The 17,468-nt window shown below is 50.8% G+C and overlaps 1 protein-coding gene across 10 annotated transcripts in view; it reads right to left on the bottom strand.

Moving 5' to 3' along the window:
• Sirpa (signal regulatory protein alpha) overlaps window positions 1-17,468 on the bottom strand; it is a 38,134-nt gene that overhangs the window by 7,910 nt on the left and 12,756 nt on the right. For 8 of the 10 annotated variants that reach the window (XM_075962133.1, XM_075962134.1, XM_075962140.1 and 5 more), the window contains 5 exons: window positions 12,943-13,293; window positions 8,222-8,539; window positions 7,465-7,794; window positions 5,703-5,816; window positions 2,962-2,986 (listed from right to left, as the gene is read on the bottom strand). In XM_075962133.1, coding sequence (XP_075818248.1) covers window positions 2,962-2,986; window positions 5,703-5,816; window positions 7,465-7,794; window positions 8,222-8,539; window positions 12,943-13,293 — 1,138 coding nt within the window. The remainder of the gene's footprint in view (window positions 1-2,961; window positions 2,987-5,702; window positions 5,817-7,464; window positions 7,795-8,221; window positions 8,540-12,942; window positions 13,294-17,468) is intronic. The other 2 variants (XM_075962141.1, XM_075962143.1) reach the window with 1 other exon arrangement.

The following is a 17,468-nucleotide window of genomic DNA, read 5'->3' as shown; positions in this document are numbered from 1 at the left end:
CATCACTTTGGTCTAGAGACATGAAAGAAGCTAGTGATTTCGCTCCCTGGGTAGGCTCACACTGGAATGATATGAAAGGCCAGAAAATGTCCTGCTTCACTAGAGGAAGGAACAGAGGACGGGAGGCAACAGAGCATCAATGGGGACATGCAGGTGTCAGCACCAGAAATCCTGCACAGGCCCGGGGCAGCCCGACATTACATCAGTTCTCAGATCCTGGCTGCCTCAACTACAGAAGAGGGACTATAATAACCTCCTGAGACAGGGGCCCCCAAAGGGTGGCATGGAGTCGGAATCAGAGACTCGGCTTTGGTCTGTGTTTGAACAGCCCTGGAGGCTTCGGCCACACTCGAGTCTGGAAACCATTGTCCTTCAACAAGGATAGGAAAAGAAAAGAAAGACGAGGAAAACCCATGGGAAGGAGTTTCAGGGGCTCGGAGCTCACAGGCTCTGCAGGGGTGTGAATGTGTGTGTGTGTGGGGGGGTGACAATTATTCAGGCATTCTTTCATTCAACAAGCCTTTATGAAAAACTTATCCCATCCCAGGGATGGCACCAAGGGATGCAGGAACTGCTGGCTGTGAGCAGAAGGGACGTAGAACCTGTGTCCAAGAGATAAGGTCAGGAAAATGTCGTCAGGCTAGAGCTACTTCATACATACCAGAATGTTCGTGCAGGACGCCAGAGGCTCACAGAAAGCCTCCTGACCCAGGAGGAAGTACTGGCCTCACTGAGGAAGACCACAAGGGGCCAGATCAAAGAAAGATGTCGACACTAGCTACTTTGGCACACAATTCCAGAGGTATCATTTGCAGGACCCACAGTGTTTCCATATCCGTTAGAACCCCTGGAGGGTACTTGTGTGGAAGAGGCAGGAGTGTACGGGTTAGCAGGAAATCCAGGGCCCCATAGGTGGCAGGAGAGAAAAGAAGCCTGGCCCAGCCCAGCCCAGCCCAGCGGGAAGCCTCATGGTTGTCCAGAACTAACAGTGTGTAGGCACAGGGCCCAGCCATAGGCCTTTGGATTTAACCTTGAAGGCCCACAGAGGGCAACTGAAGGTGTCTGAGCAGAGAAAGGAGAGAGGAGAGCCAAGCCTTGACCTTGGACAAGGCTGTAACGGGGAAGAACGAGACAGACAGAGTGTGGGTGTGAGGACGGGATTCCTGAGGGTGGCGGGGGTTGGTACAGCCATGGCATGTTCAGGGGCAGAGGCTGCCTGGGGAGACCAAACAGGAGGGCAGACCGAGGCGGATGAAGCTCCCCAGAGCCCCTGGAGGTAGGTGAGGTGAGGACAAGCTCCTCGCTGCCCAAACATGAGTTGTCTTTGACTCTACATTCCCTTTACCAGCAAGTGCTCTTGGCTCTGTCCTTAGAATATAACCAGAACCTGACCACATGCTAGCCCCCACAGCACCTGGCCCAAACTTTCAGCATCTGCTTAGCCCAGTATAGTCATTTCCTTATTAGCCCTTTTGCTTCCACCTCACTGGTCGCCTAGGCGATACTTGAAAAACATAAGTTAGACCACATCTCTCCATGGAACCACCCAGAGTCCTTCTGCAGTCAAGCTCTGTAGTACTCGCTTCCCCTCTGGACCCTCAGTTCAATCCTGGGCTCCAGAAGGAGGGGAAAGAGAGAGGGAACGATGAGGGAAAGAAGGAGAGACCGGCACAGCTCACATGATCACGGAGTCATTTAAGGTTTTATACAGCACACTGGCACACTTACACAACAGACTGTGGGGTGCTGTCCTACTCTCGGGGAGCACCAGGGCCCATCTTACAAGCCAGAAAAGCCTTTCTCCAAAAGGGGCGACTCTCACTTGGCTGTGCATTTCCTCATCTCTCACCTTCCTGTGCCCCGGTCAGTTGGGCCTCCCCACTCCAGGCTTGGCTCTACCTGTTCTCTTGTCCAGGCATGCTAAGCCTGCCCCAGAGCCCCTGACTCCAGGTCCCTGCTCACAGGTCTCTTCAGAGACTGTGGCTTCCTATACCTAAGCCATATATGGCCACCCACCCTTGCTGTGTTGGAGCCACCATACCCTGGATGGCTGTTTCCACACCCACTTCCTCCCTAAGCCTGAGACGGGGTTGTACCCGAGCCCCTAGAACAGAGCTCTGGAACCCCCTTGAACAAGCTCAAATACCCTTGAACACAACTTCTGCACTAAGGTGTCCTGTGATGTCACCACCTGAGCTACTGAGCAGGCTGTGACCTCAGAAGGACTTCCCCACTTCCCCTACCACCCTAGCAGGTCCTTAAGCTACATCCTAGGGAGATGCTTCGCAGAAGGAAGGAGGGGACCATGACTAAGGCCTGGAGAGTCCCGTGGAGTGCACAGGGCTTCATGAGTACAGCAGGTGTAAGGAAGGAGGATAGCCCCATCACTGTCACTGGGTAGTAGGCAAAGGCCTCGAGCTACCAATGCCAATGTGCCCTGAAACCTATTTCTTTAAGGCAATAATAAAAAAGCTTAATCAATTAAAATAATTATACTTTAAGGTTAAATAGTCCTGACAAGCAGGGCACAAGAGAGAAAGCACTATGGACAGGTAAGAGCAAGGGTCGGTGATTTACAGTGTTTTGGGGTCTGTCAGACAACTAAGAAAAAGGGGGTCAGTCCGAGTAGATGGCTCCATGCAGAAGTGCCAGCTGCACCCGAAGACCAAGTTTAGCTCTCCAGAACCCACATAAAGCAGAGGAAGCAGCTTAAGTCTGGCTGTAACCCCAGCACGTCTAAGGGGAGACGGCTGACAAAGACGGGAGAGTCCCCAGTTCTTCGGCTAGCTAACCCGGCATACTCAGTGGAATCAGAGGCCCCCCTCAAACAAAGTGAAGGCAAAGACCCTTCAAACGCATGCCGCAGCACACACATGTCCACGCTCACGTACACAAACGTGTACACACAGGTTAGAAAAAAAATATGACTATGATAGTATCCTGGCCCACAGAAGCGCTTACCTTGTGGAAGAAGTTGACCCCTTAGCTGAAAGAGAAAAAGAAAAAAAAGCGGTTATTTAACCAGAAACTGTGTAACTTTCCTTGAACCAAGATCTGCCTCAGGGATGTGGGGAGAATTAGCTCAGCGAAGGCCTAGTGTCAAGCCAGTAGATGGTCTACTCTCACCCACCACCTTCCAGGGCTAAGCTAGGCTACTGTGTTGCGCTTTTATCAGATGCCAATGGTCACGCACAGCCGTCAGTCCTGGAGGGCCCAGCCGGCTTCCTACTCTCTTCTGGGCCCCTCTCCATTCAAGCACATAACGCTGGCAGACCCCACTTAGGTCCCATACTGTTGGGGAGCAGATTCAAACAGGAATTTGAGTTGGGGGAGGTGGGTGTGGACCCTGGGCCTGCTCCCCCACTAACCTGCTGTGTGATCCTGGGTGGGTCACTTCCTGTCTCTGAGCATCTTTAGCTCACTGGCTAGCCATGGCATTCATCATTAACCCACCCTCACTTTCCATGAAGGCAGCTGTCTGGGTCAGCGTTTTTAAGTCTGTGGTATAGGAAGGGCATCCCAGAGATTATCCCTGGGGGATTCTCTCTGCAACAGTTTGATTCCCATTTTGTTATAAAATTGCAACTAAAAAGTAACATATGTGCCAAGACAGGCTCAGCACCGCACTTTGCCCAGGCCACCCAAGGATGATGAGCTCCGGCTGCTGGGCGGGGCAGGCTGGGGCATCCCAGGACCTGAATCTGCAGGCGAGCAGGGACAGAGAGGGGCTGCAGCTAGCATGCTGCAGCTGAATGGGGCTCTGGACCAAAGGTCTGAGCAAAGCCACCTTTGGGAGTCGAAGGACAGATACGGTCTTCATTTTAAACTGGGCAATGGTATCTTCTCAGAAACACAGAGCTGGCATGTAAAATGGGGTCCTTCACCCTGAATACAGCCCTGATAGGGGAGAAGGGTGGCTACTCTTTAGAGTAGGAGGGGAGTGGAGTGGGATGGTGTGTAGAGGAGACCCTAATGTATCCTCTGGCTCCGAATTCTGGCCTACCCACCGTGACGTTTTGAAGAAGTTTTATAATGCTGCCATGTCTCAATCTCCTCATCTGTCAACTGTGTCAGTCAGAGTCCCAAGGTCTGTTGTGAGAACCGATTGCATTATTACATGCAAAACATCAGGGGTACTGTGGGCCTGGGCCGATCACATTTTGGCCGTCCCTGTTGCTTGAGTCTGTGTTTGACTCTGCACACACTCACTTCTCAGTGCCTGTGCTCACAGTCTTCCAGGCTGCTATGTCTCCCCTGATCTCTTAGGCACTGATGCTAATTCACACAACAGTGAGCTCCCAAGCACCCTGCACACACTTGGTGCCGGGCCTCTGAAAGGATGGCTGGGATTTCACCAATGTCTACCTCGAGTGGACCAGGGGCCCCTCCTGTGTGACTCTCTCAAGGCACTCTGGGAAGAGCCCGGCAAAGATGACCGAGAGCTCAAGTCCTCAGTCAGGACTTGAGGCTTGGCTGCTGTTTCAGAGATGAGTCCTTCCAGGTGGTCCAGATGGGACAGAAACTGTGGGACATAGCCGGAGGGGTGCCGAAGGGATGGGAGACAGGTGGGCCATGCTGTCCCTCCTAAGCAGACACACGGCTGCAGAATGGCAGCTCGGGATGGTACTCGTGTTCAGGCTGTGGTTCATGAGGCGTTTTTTAACAGCCAAGTGAATAGGATATAAAAGAGAAAAACCTCGGAGTTTCAAATGGATACAAAGGGGTGTGCTGAGTAGAGATAAAATGTTACATCTATAAACATTATGGAAAACCAGCGCAAAACAGCCTCCTCCAGCAGAGGGAAGAAGACGTGTACCGGTGTGTACCAGAATGCAGCAGACCTTCTCTGACACAGCAGTTCACACTTGGGCCTCCTAGCTACCCTCCAAATCTGTGCCCCTGCTTAGCGGTGTGCCCTCGAACAAGTCAGAAGAACAGCGTGCCCCCTGCCAGTTTCCTCTACGGTGACTGTGGCCTAAATACAACACTGAAGCAATCTCAGATGGGGGGAGGGAGTCCGGTGGGGGCTGGGATGATGCGTCTGAAACAAGGGTCTGGAGCCTGTTTGCTGGCTTCAGGGCCAGAGGCCTTGCACGACCATAACCATACATACACAGGCGCACACCCAAGGGAAAGATGCCTGGCCTGGAACTCGCACCTTCCCCCGTGGAGTTTAAGGTCATGTACCTCGCTGCTGTGAGGGGTCTCTCCTGGGAGGGGCTTGATTATGACGCTGGCTATAGGAGCTGCCTTTATTAAGCCTTGTGTATCCAGGGACCTACCTAACCTCTTACATGGAAACTCTGCTGTCTCTCCCACTCCCTTGGCGACAGTTGGGAAACCTAACTGGGGAATCTGGTAACATGAAACCTGCACGTATGTAAGGGACACGGAAGGCTGCATGCTGCTCAGGCATTTCCTCTCTGAGGCTGCCAGGAAGAGTCCCTGAGGTCTCCCTTGCCACCCTGGCTGTTCCCTGTTTCCTACCACCTTAGTAGCAGCCCCATGAGAACATGAGACCCGAGGCAGTGAGGGAAGAAGGCTGAGGAGCGACTGTCCTAGACTCCAGCATGGTGAAGCTGTTCCATCAATCCCAGGACTACCCTCTGGTCTTCTTGTCACTGGAAGTTACATACGCTTAAGATGCCAGTGGCCCTTCTGTGAGAAGGACTGCCTGGAGAGAAAGAAGAGATCCCACCCACCTTTCTTCTGTTTGATCCGGAGGAGGTAGAGGGCTGCCATCAGCAGGACTACTAGCAAGGCGCACACCACACCCACCGCGATGAAGATGTTCTTCTGTGTGGGAGAGTCACTACCTGAGGACAAGCAAGAGGGACTTCATGTATGCAACTGAGAAACAGAAAACAGGAAAGCCCACCTCTTTCTCACCTGTCCTCTGTAGCTGTGGGCATCTGGCTGGCTCTCCTCAGATGTCTAGCTTCCCTACCCACCCATGCAGGTCTCCCATGAGCACTGCGGAACACACGCTGTTGGCAGTCACAGAGAAAGCAGCTACCGGTCACCAGCGGAAACCATACTCCCAACCCTGAGGGATGCAAACCCATCCCTTCTCATCCGCCACGGCAGTAGGACAGATGCCCTGGAACCCAAGCGGGCGATTGTCTGAGAGTGGAGGACCTGCTGCTGGCGCGGCTCTGCAGAGCGTTCAGGGCTCCACACTCTCTGTGCCCAGGACTTAACCCGTAGTATGTGTGACTACGGCAGGAGCTTACAGCACGGGCCAGCCAGGTCCTAGACCATAGAACGGTACTGTCAAGAGCAGGGCTCCGTGACACAGAAATGTGAACTCAAATAAGGGCCCCAACTAGTCTTCATCTGTATTGGTGGAACTGTGTTCCCCTGCTCTTTCCTTAATTACTGAGGCCAGCACTCATCTCTACCTCATTCCACAGCACCAAGGATGACCTGGCAAAGCACCTGCCTGACCTTTCATCCTCTCTCAGGGTTTTTATTGGTTCCCTGCTATGCTTTGTGTGCTCCGAAGCTACAGGGTTAAGGAAGACAGTCATGGCCCTTACCAACTGAGGGACAAAATCCCTTTCAGCATGTCCACAACAGCAGAGGCTCAGAGAGAGACACCGACTTGCCCAAGATCACACAGCAAGTTGGTGATAGAGCCAGTGTGGACATCAACATTTCCTACCTGCAAGTTCTATGCATCCTATAAGAATCGCAAAGGTCTCAAAGGAGCACAACACGGGTCTGAGGGTTTCCTGAGTCATCTCTGAAGGATGGAGCGGGAAAATGGCCCCTGCTCTGTTCCCTTCAGAGCCTCTGCTATGTACAAAGCATCAGTTGTGGCGGTGACAGACCATGGGACACAGCCACAAAGCCAGTGCATGTGGCCACTTTCAAAAAGAAGGGCTCTTGATTGACAGCACGCGGAGGGGCTGAGGTGACACTGCTGGCATGCTGTCACAGAACCGTGGGGCACGGCACTGTCCTAGACACACACACTTTGGCCTAGAAACAGCCTTGGTAAGACTGTCCCGTGGAAACAGCCATTCAGTGACAGTGTGAACAAGGATGCCCTTGGCAGTACTGGCATCCTTGAGCCAAACCACCAGCATCTACGGGAGGTGGAGGGGGCATAAGCAAGTACAGGGCAAGGAGCAGAGGACAGAAAGAGCAAGGGGTAGGGAAGAACCACGTGGACAGTTGTTAGGTAAAGAAGACAGGAGGTAGAAGGCAAGCAAAGTCCCGCTCTCTTTCCTTCCCTCTTCTTTGGCACACTGTGTCGAAAGACACAAGACAGGAACCAAACTCTGAACAGTGCTGACTCTAGGGGTATGAGAGAAAAGGAGCCCACTTTAAAATGTGCTTAGTTTATAGACTTCTAGACTGTTCTACGATAGGCATTACATATGACTTTAACATTTAAAAACAGATAACATCAAGATAAAGTAAAAAAAAAAAGTCAGTCAATGGGAGTAGAAGCCTCACCAAGGGTAGCGTCCATGCCCTGCTCCTTCTGGTGCAGGACCCTCACGGTATAGTTTTTGGCGATCGCTGGCTTTTCATCATGGACCACCTGGCATGTGACCATCACATTCTCTCTATGGGCAGATTTATTCACCAGGAGACAGCTTGTCCAGTTATAGGTCCCATCCTTGTTCACTGTGGCATTCGAGGCCTCGTCTGTCCGTGATATGTTCCCGTTCTCCAGCCAGGTCAGCCGGAGTTTGTTGGGGTAGAACTTCTGCACCCAGCAGGTGACGTTCGCCTGGTTCCCTGTGCTTGTGGACTGTTCGGTGACGTCCAGGATGGGGGAAACTGAAACAGTACAGGCAGAAGCTCTAACCTTAAGCTGCAGAGGAGGGGCTGCAGAGTTGAGCCGCTCCCACCATAGCGGACACAGGACGGCCACGCATGCATCAGGCACTCAAACACTGTGGCTCTGAATGAGAATGGAGTGAGTAAACTGGGCGCCCAGAGCACAGTCGATGCCTGGTCTGGGCCCTGGTAGCTACCGTTAGGGTGATAACAAATGAAGTCGATGCATGCAGCTTCTGGCATGGAGTGGGAATTCAGGCACAAGAGCAAAATAAACAAAACCACCAGGGAAGGGGGGTGTGGCTCACACTGGGCGCCCAGCGATTGGAGTTGCTATTGGTCAAGTAAATGCAACTGCCAGCACGGTGCTAGTCACAGGGTAATTAATGGCTCCTGTGTGTTTGGGCTAGAAGTCAGGGACATCTACCTCGGATGATGTCAGACAAGTTAGCAATCCCACGAAGAGGGCGGCTTTTCAAGGTGTCGTGGGCTACTTCGCAGATGACCTGAGAACGAACATCCTCGGAGCTCAGGACCACCTGGACTGTGCTGGAGATGTTGTAGGAGATACTCTCTCCCGCAGGGCTCACGGTGGTCTGGAAGTCGGGGAGTGCCTCCTTATCTTTGAACCACTTCAGGGTGATATTCCGGGGAGAGAAGTCATAAGACTTGCAGGTGAAGTTCACTGTCTGCCCAGGTGTGACCCTGTTTTCTGGGCTGGATACCACCGGTGCAGAAGGTTTGGCTAGAGGAGCATTTATAGACAAGAGATACGATGGTGAAGGCCAAGCGAAGGGAGGGATGGGGTAAGCAACCTGCCTAGACAGTAGCATCACTGGGATGGGCCGCAGGCTTTTGTACACTAAGTACATGTTCTAACGCTAAACTGTACCTCCAGCCTGGTGACACTAGTCATTAATCTTCGTCCTGGTAAAGCTGGGATGGCCCTGTCCTTAGCAAAGGTTCCATGAAATGAGCAAGGCAGACAGTAAGGCAAGGCCAGGAGCTCCAGGCCCGAGAGCTAAGTCTTCTCTGCATTGAGGATTTCCATGATCTGGGCACACACGGAACCTACCTCATCCTTTACTTTAACTACACCTAACGACATTCCTGGAAACTTTGCCAACCCAGAGAAAGTGTTTGCAGATGGAAGCACAGGAAACAAACGGCACTGTAGGACGACCACGAAGGTGGAGCCCAGTGGCTGCTCTGAGATGTGTGCTCCTCCCAGAGCCACGCCTGAGAAATGGGTGGCAATGTTTCTCCTTTCTGGATGCAGTGAGGATGAAATGGGGCCCTGGGAGCTTTCTGCTTTGGGTGACAGACACACAGAGATGCCTCTCAAACATGACACATGGATCTGTCCTTGACCCAAATTTTTATTTAAAATAAAATTGTTTTAAATGTGTCTATATGTGAGCAGGTTCCTGCAGAGGCCAGAGGAGGACACTGGATCCCCTGGAGCTGGCGTCACAGGTGGTTGTGAGTCACCGTGTGGTTGCCAGCAACTGAACGAGGGCCTTGGTAAGAGTGATACAGACTCTTTAACTACCAAGTATCTCTCCAGCCCTAGGCTTCATTCTAATGTTCCCCCTGAAAGAACTTAGGGGTTCATGCAATGGCGTTTCTTTCCTCTCATCCTAGTAGGTCTCACCCATGCCAAGTCCCACATTGGAAAGGGAGAGAGGCTAAAGATTTTGTTGTTGTTGTTGTTGTTTTTTTAATCCGGAGGGCTTTTGTTTATAGTTGGAAAAAGAGATCACCTGTGTGTTAAAAAAGTCAAAGGTGGTTCCTTGATTTCTAACTAATTATTAAAGAGACAGACAGCTACAAGACAGACAGTGAGCAGCCCCACCAAGCAAGCAGAAGCACTTCAGTCCTGAAAGCCCACATGAGTGACTAGGCGGGAGGTGGTGTCCCTTGGGTGTTAATCCAAATTGCTCATTACCCCTCAGCACCATTTCCAGACAGCAAACGCCACTTTTCCATGTGTGAACACATAACTTGCTCCCTAATATCCACCTATGTTGAGGGCACAGAGAGGAAGGTGTCACTTGAAGAAGTCATATCATCAAGACAGCAGCAGCTTTAAGATCCTTGAGAGGTGAAGGGCTGCAGCGTCATCCTCCCAACTCCAGGGGCTCCCCGTGCTTAAAGCCAACCAACCACAAATGTAAAACATTGTCGGAAAAGCTGCGTCTATACTAAATAGTGACAGATTTTTTTCTTGTCACTATTCCCTAAACAACTATTTACATAGCATTTGCATCATATCGGGTATTATAAGAAATGCAGAGATGACTTAAAATAGACGGCAGGATGTGTGTAGGCTACACGCAAGTCTCCCCCATCTTGGATGAGGGCCTTGAACATTTTTTAATTTGGGCATCCCAGGAGTACTGAGAGAAGTTGCCATCTTTTGAGTTCTTGGGAGCCTGACACTGGTTGCTCCCTCTGCGCTCTCCAGCCCATAAAGTTGTGTCTAGGATGAACTCCTTCTGTAGGACAAGGCTCTGAATAGTGAGACTAGGCAAAGGCACGTAGCGAGGGAGACTCAACTCTTCCATTCAGATGATTAGTTTAGTATTTTAAAAAAATCCTCTTAGCATCTGTGTTTCCTCTGTACAAAGGAGGACAAAAACATCGCCCTGGGAAGGTGATGTAAACATGACTTCTGGCATACAATAGGTGCTTAATAAGTAGCAGCTATGACTGCTACCTTTAGTTCTGAAACTACACATTTATTCTTTGGCAGTCAGAAGGCACAAGAAAGCCACCCACACTGTGGCTCTTTCCTCTTTTGTAGTAATCCCCCTCAGGACCTGAGTTAGGCCAGCAGCTTCAGAACCCCAATGGGGTCACAGGTGTTTCATTCAGATAAGTCATTTAGGAAGCATGGGGCACTGAGAAAGAGTCTGTGTATGGGGGGGTCATTGAGGCAGAGAGGGTCTGAGCTGAAGACGGGAGATTTGTTTGGTTCTGTTCAGACACAGATGTGTGTAAGTCAGGAAGGTCCCTCTCCTAGGGATCTGAGCATGGCTGGCAGAGCTTTGTGAGCTGCATCTCCAGTCCTCTGAGGCCAGCTCCTGGACATGATTCTGCTCATCACTGGGACCCAGAACACACGCTGTTCTAAGGCATAAAAGGTTTTTGAGCACCAGCTTCACGGGAACCAACTTTGCCAGGGGAAAAATAAAAGCCACAGTTTTTCTTCTGTGGTTTCAGGACACATATCTCAGCCTGGCTGTGGTGAGAAACTTCAGATACTAGCTGTAGAGATGGATCTGAAGGTAAGAGTATTTGCTGAGCAAGTATGAGGACCTGAGTTAGAATCCATGTTTAAAAAGGCTGGACACCGTGGCATGCACCTATAACCCCAGTGCTATGGGAGTGGTGTGGACACAGAAGGATCACAGGGCTCCACTGGCCACCAGCCTACAGCCAGGATCCGTGAGAGACCTTGTCTCAAGGGAACAAGGCAGGAAGTAATATAACATGACACTAAACATTCTCCTTGGTCCTCTGCTCGTGCACATGTAGATATGACAACACACATGCACACATGCGTGCACACACACGCACGTACGCGCACTTCAGATCTGTATCAAGTAAGTTACAGCAGAATTTCTAGGGTAGATACGGGATGTGTGATGTTTTTCAGTTTTTTAGATGAGTCACACAAGTAGACAGATGGAAAGCCACCAACTCATCCCAACCCCACCAACACTTGAGGCCTGGGAAGGGAAAGTGGCCCATCCAAGGCCACATGGACACAGTTCAACACAGTTCCTACTGATGGGATAGTTCCTACAGGCCAGGCACTATTCTAAGTGTCTGATATGATGTCACTGCTTCAGTCTGACCACATACTCTGTGAGAGGGTCATGGGCAGGTGAATCCACTAAGGTGCTATGTGGAGGGGTTTGTCCAGGACACAGGCAAGGGAGTGACTCATCTGGGATATGGTTCCAGACAGACTCTGTCCTTCTTGTCACTGCACTTCTGAACACAGTAATAACCCTGACACACACCCCATCTAGGACTTTGTTAACATCTTGATGCTCATAGTACCCAGAATGGGGGCCATTACTTTTATCATTTATAGAAAGAGAAACTGAGAACTTGACAGAAGCCAAACCTTGCTCCAAACTTCAAGGTCTTGGGCAATTCCCCATGGCTTCCTAAGGCGCCAGTGTCCTAATACACCCTGGACACTCACAGCTCTGGTTTAAGGAGAAAATGCTATGATAAAGGTGTGGAATGAGGCAGGAAGCCACTTGTTAGCTGGTGCCTATGCAAATGACATGACCTGGGAAGTTGGCGTCTTTGTCCTACTTGCAAAGTCAGGACAAGCTACCTGCCCTGCTTCTGTGCAGGGGTGGGTGGCGAGGAGCACTGGCTGCTACCTGGAGGGGAAGCTGGTGACATCCACACAGGTTAAAATGAACACACTATGTGATGTAGTAGGCCGCATGCAGTGGGTGTCTCTGTCCTAGACAAGTGGGATGAGCCAACCAGGGCAACACTGCTTTCAAAATCTACAACTAGGAAGAAGTGAACTATCTATCAGCAGAAGACGACAGTAAATTGTGGAATTTCTGGATGCTGGAATAAAAGGCAGCCATTCACACAATGGCCTTTTGTGTCCTCACATGGAATAAGAACCTGACTGACATTTGGGAGATGTTTTCTGTCACTAACCAGCCTCAAGTTCTGAATGAAAGGGGCATCCTGGATCTTCGTGAAATGATGTGTGGAAAGGCTCAGCACTTCCTCGGTACCCACTGTGTACCTGGCTCACCTGTGGAGATGCTTAGTGCCTGGGCAGCAAGGAGCCTGGCCGCGATCTGTATTCTGATGTACACTCTGGCACTCACTGGTAGCATGACCCATGTGCAAGGGAAAGCGAGGGCTGTGTGGTGGGCAGATGAGGGGTGTGGGACAGGCAGATGAGTGCCTCTTACTTGCTGGCACTGAGCCCTGGGCAAACAAATGGCCTTGGCTTCCCTGATCTGCTCAAGGCTCAGGTCAGATCGTGACCATGCTCTCCCATTGCTCCTGCTGTGAGCCACACTCACAGGACAGGGGATGCTGTTCTCTGACCTGTTGCTACACATCAGGGGATGAAGAAGGCACAGGCTTACTTACCAAGCACAGAGACCACTGTTCCCCCTCCAGATAGAAATTCCTTGTCATTGTCTGCCTTCTGGAACTTCACACAGTAGTAGGTGCCAGCATCTGCTGGGGTGACGTTACTGATGTGGATGGAAAAGTCCAAGTTCTCTCTCTTGGTTGAATCTGCAACATTTGTAACTCGAGGAAACTTGTCTCCTATGAAACTGTAGATTAGTTGTCGGCTTTGCCCTGTTCCTCTGAACCACTTAATGGGTCCCAAAGGTCTCAAGGAGGTCACAGTGCAGTTCAGAGTGACCATCTCTCCAGCAGCAACAGACACTGACTTCTCAGGCTGAATCACCTTCAGGTCCTCCCCTGCAGCTCCTGAAAAGACAGATGGCAGCTATGATTCACCGTAAGGGATCCCGCAAGTTCAAGTCCATCAGTGATTTCCACGGATTGAGCACACACAATGGTATTGAGTTCAGCACACTGCATATGGTAACATGTTTAATCCACATGCGGGCCTGGAACTCAAGACTAATAAGCAGGAAAACAGGGCACAGAGTGCTAAGTCACCTAGCTTAGAGCAGTAGAGGGCCCAAGCCCTTTGTGGAGGTGTCATGTCTGATCTGGGCTCTGGAATTTAAATCTAAATTTTCCAGTTATAATGGGAACCTGGATTCCCCACCAAGGAAACAAACTCAGCAGAGATGCAGAAATAGGAGGCCCCGATATGGATGGTGTGTTTCAAAGAGGTAGATTCTGTATTGGAAAACAAGCCCCAAGCAGAGCGGTTGTTCTCTGCAGTCTGGTGATAGGAGAGCTGAGAACCCCGGCCCTCGGTGTGGCTCTGGCATGGGGCTACATCACTGGGAGCCATCAGTGTGTCCTAAGAGAAGGCCGGGTGCTCACTCACTGCCAAGAGCTCCAGGGGCGTGAGTGTGGCTTCAGCTTGGGCTTTTTCTGGTCCCTAGCCTTCACTTCTTCATCTGTAAAATGTTACCACGAACCCATCTTAACACACTTCTGACAGGAACAATCTGAGGCCAGTGAGCATGTTAAAGGCAGCATCTGGGGGCTGCGGGGTCAGCTCAGTGGATAAAGTCCTTGCCATCCAAGCACAGTGGCCCAACTACCTTCCTGAATGATGGTTTGCTGAGCGTGTGGCTATGGGACATGAGCATCTGGACACACAGACATCAGAGACTCAGTTACCCAGAGAGGAAGACAGGATGAGGACAGAAGGGGGAATAACAACAGCAGAAATGGAAGGACAAGAACAGTGAGCCAGGTGATCTTGGTCCCCAGCTGGACTCTCTACTGGCTTCTACTGTGATCCTGTCTATCAGACAGCGCTGCAGCAGAATCCTTGGGCAGCCTCTCTCACTGGCTGGGTAAGAGACGCTGTGTGTTTGCCCACCAATCCATGGCCTGATATTACTGCGCTGACGAGGGGAGAGAGCCCAAGAAAAGAGAGGTTCAGGGATCAGAGTCTGCCCTCACTGCAGGCACCCAGGGCGCTGGGATAGGTCCATCATCAGTTGCCCAGTGTCCTGCCTCGTCCTCTTCCCCAGCCCGGGCTCCCCTGGAGGTCCACTTTTCATGGCAGGTATAAACAGAATCCACAAGTACCAGCCTGGGCACAGCCTGATTCTCACACCACAGGGGAAGAAAGAACTGTAGAAAGCAGGGGCTCAGGCAGCATCAGCCAGCCTAGGAGAGGTAGGGCTGGTGGCCAGGCAAGTGACAGACACAAGGCGGAAACAGGCTCGAAGAGACAGGAAGGACGTCAGTGACATCCCCAGCTACTGCCAATAGCAGGGAGCCATGAACAGTTAACCACGGGAGACCGGTCGAACTGGAACCGCCACGTGCATGAAGACAGGCCTGGGCGAGAACAGGCCCTCTTTGCCAGCTCAGTATTCGTGAGTGGATTCCCATTCAGTCGGACATAAACAGGGAACTGTATCTGCCCTCTGCTTCGTCATTGTTCCAGAGTTACACATAAAGTCTGGCTGTACACATGCTGGTTAAATTCTAGTTCTAAGCCCATCACCACACTGCTGTATTCTTTATATATCTAAACTGCTGTCGACTGTTTGTTTCCCCACCACTAGGATGGCAGCTTCACGAGGAAGTACCGTCTAGCCTCCCGCCTGGTATATACCGTGTCCTCAATAGCAAAAGGACCGTGAGACAAATGGATCGCTGTGATTTCCAGCCCAGCCAGGGAGACCCGGTCCCCAAAAACACATATCTGCTGAAGGAACACACTGATGAACTGAGAAAGTAGAGGTTTTATTCGCTCTGTGACCCTGGCAAAGCCCCGAGCCTCTTCCTTCATCTGTTCCGTGGATGCGGATGCTCCGTTATCATTATCCTCATCCCCAACAGGGCACAGAACTGAGTCAGCGGTTGGTGAGGGAGCTACGCTCAGGGCGAAGACAAGTTGGAGCAGGGCTATTCTTGTGATGCAGCCAGAGGCCTGTAATCACACCCCAGGCAGGTGACAATAAAATCTGGGGCTGGGGAGGGCTGGCTCCTCCCCTCAGCCCCGTCTTTCTTTAGCTCCTCTGGAGCTCTCGACCAACTGCAAGCAGATTTCGGCAGCTTAATTAATTAGCTAGTGTTTCTAAAGCGTTTGAAGAATTTTAAAAGTGTGATCTAAGTGCCAAACATTATTTTAATCTCTCTGTGTATTTTCCAACAGGGTTTTTTTCATTATTATTATTTTTGCTTGCTTGCTTGCTTTTCTTTCACTCTGCAGGTTCTGTTCTGGTAACTGCGCTTGTTAAAACACACTTCTGTGGGCCGGGCCTGGGGTCATCAGGCTGACACTGCCAAGGAAACCATTTCCTGCCCTCTTTGGCCTGGGCAGAGAGCAGCACCACCATTCTGGGGCCTAAACCAGACAGTATCCCTGTCGGTGTCACACACTGCTGGTGGTGGCGGTGGGGAGCAGTCTGGCAGGGTGGACAGCAGGGTGGACATCAGGGTGGACCAGCAGTGTGGACATCAGGGTGGACCAGCAGGGTGGACAGCAGGGTGGACAGCAGGGTGGACATCAGGGTGGACAGCAGGGTGGCCAGCAGCGTGACAGTGCTCATAGTGTGTGCTAGGCACTTCCTTGAGGACCCAATCACAGACACCTGTAGGTCTCCCCGTAAAGACCATGAAGATATGGGGAATAACCCAAAGAACAAGTGACAGGAACGAGGAAGGGGAAGAGGATGCAGCTTATCCACAGGTGAATTATAGGCACTCATAGCAAACTGTGATAATGTAACATTTTCCGTGACACAGTTTAAAATAACAGGGTGGCTATGCAAAAACAATCAACAGCAAAAATAAAACACCCCAACTTTTGTAAAGTATTTAAATGAAACAAAAAGTCTAAAAACCAAATAATAATATCAGGGCTAGAGAAAAGGCTCAGAGGTTGAGTGGGTGCTGATCTTTCAGAGGACCTGGATTTGGTTCCCAGCACCCACACGGAGGCTCACAATCCCCTGTAACTCCAGAGGAATCCGATGCCTCCTTCTGGGACTTGCAATCACATTCACATACCCTCGCCTCACACACACATGGCTTAAAATAAAATAAATCGTTTGAAAAGCCTCACATAATACCATTAACGATCATTGCTGCCAACACTTTGATGAGCTGTAGTGAAAATCAGCGAATAAAAGTGCCATGAAATCACACCGTCCGAAAACTAAGGGCTGGGCAAACACTCTGAGCTCACTTAGGCATCCCGAGGGCAGTGGGAACCGGAGGATACTGTATCCACGGAAAGGAGACCTCTGATCCCACTTAGAGCCATCTGATGGCTAAATCCACGGCCATGAAAGGCCGTATAGGATCACAACAAAATATGCTGACTGTCAGGGCTATCGGGTGACATTTGCCTTGATCCTAAATCTTGAGTTTCAAGGGGAAACAGGTTATTAAAAGAGTTAAGGGCTGTCAGAGACTCCTTCTGAGTGGCAGTTTCCGTGTGATTTGCTTCTGTTTGTGCGGCCTGTTTGTGCTCCTATGTGAAATAGTCTAAGGAAACCTGTATTTTCAGGGTGGCCGTGGTTCTGTGGAGTGTCACTGTTCACAAGCAAAAGATAGACTGTCTTTGGACTGTGGGCCTAAAACTGATAAAGCTGCCTTTCCATTTTAAATTTCTACCTGGGATATTTTCCGGGTGAATATTTAGGAAAGCATACAGCTGTGTGACATATAACTCTGTGGAAGGGCACTTGCCTACATGCAAGGGGCCCAGCACTGGCCCTACAACTCCAAAGGAATGCATGCAGGGTCTCACTGCGTTTGAAAAAAGTTATACATGTAACATGTACGTTCCATATATGTCTGCTGTTTGAATGAGCTTCTATTTTGCAATTCGGTCCCTTTTGCTTACTGTTGTGTCTCCGACTCCTGACAACTGTCCCTGTGACAGAGTAGATGCTGACTACACGTCTGTGGTGGATTGAGAAGCCACATGTCTGGAGGAAGAGGCCTGGATCAGTAAAATCAGCACCTCTGTGTGCTAGGGCTAGTTCCACGTG

This window comes from Microtus pennsylvanicus, chromosome 2 (assembly GCF_037038515.1).
Source record: "Microtus pennsylvanicus isolate mMicPen1 chromosome 2, mMicPen1.hap1, whole genome shotgun sequence".
Taxonomy (NCBI): Eukaryota; Metazoa; Chordata; class Mammalia; order Rodentia; family Cricetidae; genus Microtus; species Microtus pennsylvanicus.
This window is presented reverse-complemented; position numbering and strand designations above follow the sequence as displayed.